At 36.8% G+C, this 2,582-nt stretch overlaps 1 protein-coding gene across 1 annotated transcript; it reads right to left on the bottom strand.

Moving 5' to 3' along the window:
• Window positions 1-2,138: 2,138 nt before the first annotated feature.
• LOC122211276 (small EDRK-rich factor 1-like) lies at window positions 2,139-2,322 on the bottom strand. Its single transcript, XM_042924395.1, is given in 2 exon segments — window positions 2,139-2,244; window positions 2,246-2,322. Coding segments are annotated over 2 exon segments (183 nt in total).
• Between the last annotated feature and the right edge of the window lie 260 nt (window positions 2,323-2,582).

The raw sequence follows: 2,582 nt of genomic DNA, 5'->3' as shown, positions 1-2,582 counted from the left end.
GCTTAGTACTGAAAGGTGCGCTTCACAGATACAGCAGCTCAGCGGGCAGGATCTTCTGGATCGTCAGAATCAACTATGAGAGCTGCGTAAAGTGGTGAGATATTAGGACGGCCTTCACCGAATTGCTACACACAAAGAGCTGAGAAATGCTTACCCGTACATTACATTGTCTTCGTAGTCAAAGTAAAGTGGAAAAATAAATGAAAGTTACCTAGATAATTCAAATTAATATACTTGGTAAAGAGAGTAAAAAATACATGTTTTCAACAAGCAGCCTCATTTGATTTCTCTGTCTTTGATTTTTAAGTGTGTCAATATATAATTGATTCTATTTCGAATTTATCATATTCATCAAAATCTTTACATATTAACATTAGGACCCATGAAATCCATTATAATTTACTCTTTTTATTCTGTCTAGTAGCTAGTCATAGTCAAGTGTCTAAAAAAAAATAAGTATTTTAGAACCCATTAGAATAAAAACTATACTACTCAGTGTGTTAGGGTTCAAAATGTGTAGAAACACTTGAACGCAAACCCACCAATTCAATCTCTTATTTAGAAATTGGTGCCACACAGAGGCCAATCAAAACCAGCAGTGGGACTAAAGCAGGTTGTCTAGGACAGCAATTAAATCATTGTTTTTCTGTTTGCTTTGTTAAGGTTGTATCCGATAGTTTTCTCCATTGGAAATTTACTAATTTTCCTGTTTGTAATTAATAAGTATTTTGGGGGAGACACTCTGAGAAGACCTAATTTTTCATACTGGTCTCCATTTGTTTTAGCATCTATGGATAATCCTTGCCTGGAACAATTATTGTTGTAATATATGTCAAATGGTAATTCTCTATTTCCATCATTCTTTCTACATTTATTAATTAGAATTCTGCAATAAAGAGCTTTCCCTTCTCTCTCATTTGTTCATTTAATTATTTATGTATATCAATGATGATGAACAGATTTTATCTTATTCTACGGCAATTACCTGTTACTATCTTTATTTTGTTGCCAATTGGTTCCTGTGTCATTTTGACAGACTACATCATGTTTTGAGCCTTTCTTTCTCTTTCACACCATAGGATGGGCCAGGCTCATTTTTTTTCCTTGTCCTTTCCTGTCTGGAACCAACTATTTCTCCAGGGAGCCATGTTTCCTTTTCACTGGAGTAGATAATTGTTATTTGTTTCCTGAAGGTATCGGAGAAAGAAATTTAGAACCTTGCCTCTGATTCCCAATCTATTTTCCCTAAACCATGGTAAAAGTTGGCACATGGCTTTTCAATTTCTCTTTAGTGACAGTATTAGAAAGAGTACTGGTGATTTGGCTGAGGGTTAACAAAATGGGGGGGGGGTGGCAAATGTCTTATCCATCTCAATGCCTCAAGTATGCTTTAGAGTGAAGCCTTCACCACTCTCAAGAAACAACTATGCTTTATCTTGATTGGTTAACATCATAATTACCACCTACATTTATATTGTTTCATGTAAGAGGAAATACAAAACGTTTATCAGAAAACAAACAAACAAAACCTAAAACGTACCTACTGGCAGACAGATCTTTTCTTCTTACATCTGTAAGCTCCGGTTCAGAATGGAAAAAGGATTTAAACCACCAGTCGGATTCTGCCACTTTTGGTAACTCTATCAAATAGAGGTCATATTATCTCCTTACCAAACACATTTGAAAGATTAAAAACAAAGGAAAATCATGAGGATGATGCTGATAAGAAATAAATCAAATACCTTGTTGGGATTTGTCATCAGGTATGACTTTAACAGAATCAGAGCCACTTAAAGAGCTAACTGAAGAAATGCTGGCCTCTGTAGGAAACAATCAGTAAACAAAGAAAGAATTGGCAAACACAGATATATTGTTTATGCATAGACTCTGAAGTAGCAAAGCAGCATGTTTTGAAATAATTTACTCCTGGATCATGAGTTCATGAATTAAAATTGATTAAATTGTCAATGAGTCAAAAAGACTTTCAGAAAAAGGTGTATTACTTTTTTTTTTTTTTTAAGTGTAAGATAGTTTTGTAAGGATATGCCATAACATGTGACTGTTTGTGCCGGAAAATTTTGACCATAGAGCTTGCGATACGCCTAGCTGGCATAGCACCCAGGTTTTCCAAAGAGTCATCATTTGTCTCTTGTCTGCATAGGCTTTTTCTCATTAGTTGCCTTCTGCTTTAGCTGCATTATCTGAGTCCTTCTGCTCTCTTAAGACATGGTCAAGCTATCCTTGTCTTTTTCCCTTGCGAATTTCCCGGGATTTCTTCATGATTTTCTGGAGGGCAAGTTCTGGTTGATTTCCATGGGTCATGCCTACACCAGACCAAGCCTGGAAGAGAGCTACTGGGAAGACCAATGGACTCATAGCATGCTCTTACATTTTCTATTAATAAGGTATATTCCTTTCTATGGTGGATACCTCTGTCTCTCAATCCCTCCATAGATATAGATGTAGCATTTAAAATATAAAAGTCAGCATTTGGGGCGCCTGGGTGGCTCAGTCGGTTGAGCGTCCGACTTCGGCTCAGGTCATGATCTCGCAGTCTGTGAGTTCGAGCCCCGTGTCGGGCT

This window comes from Panthera leo, chromosome F2, assembly GCF_018350215.1.
Source record: "Panthera leo isolate Ple1 chromosome F2, P.leo_Ple1_pat1.1, whole genome shotgun sequence".
Lineage (NCBI taxonomy): Eukaryota > Metazoa > Chordata > Mammalia > Carnivora > Felidae > Panthera > Panthera leo.
This window is presented reverse-complemented; position numbering and strand designations above follow the sequence as displayed.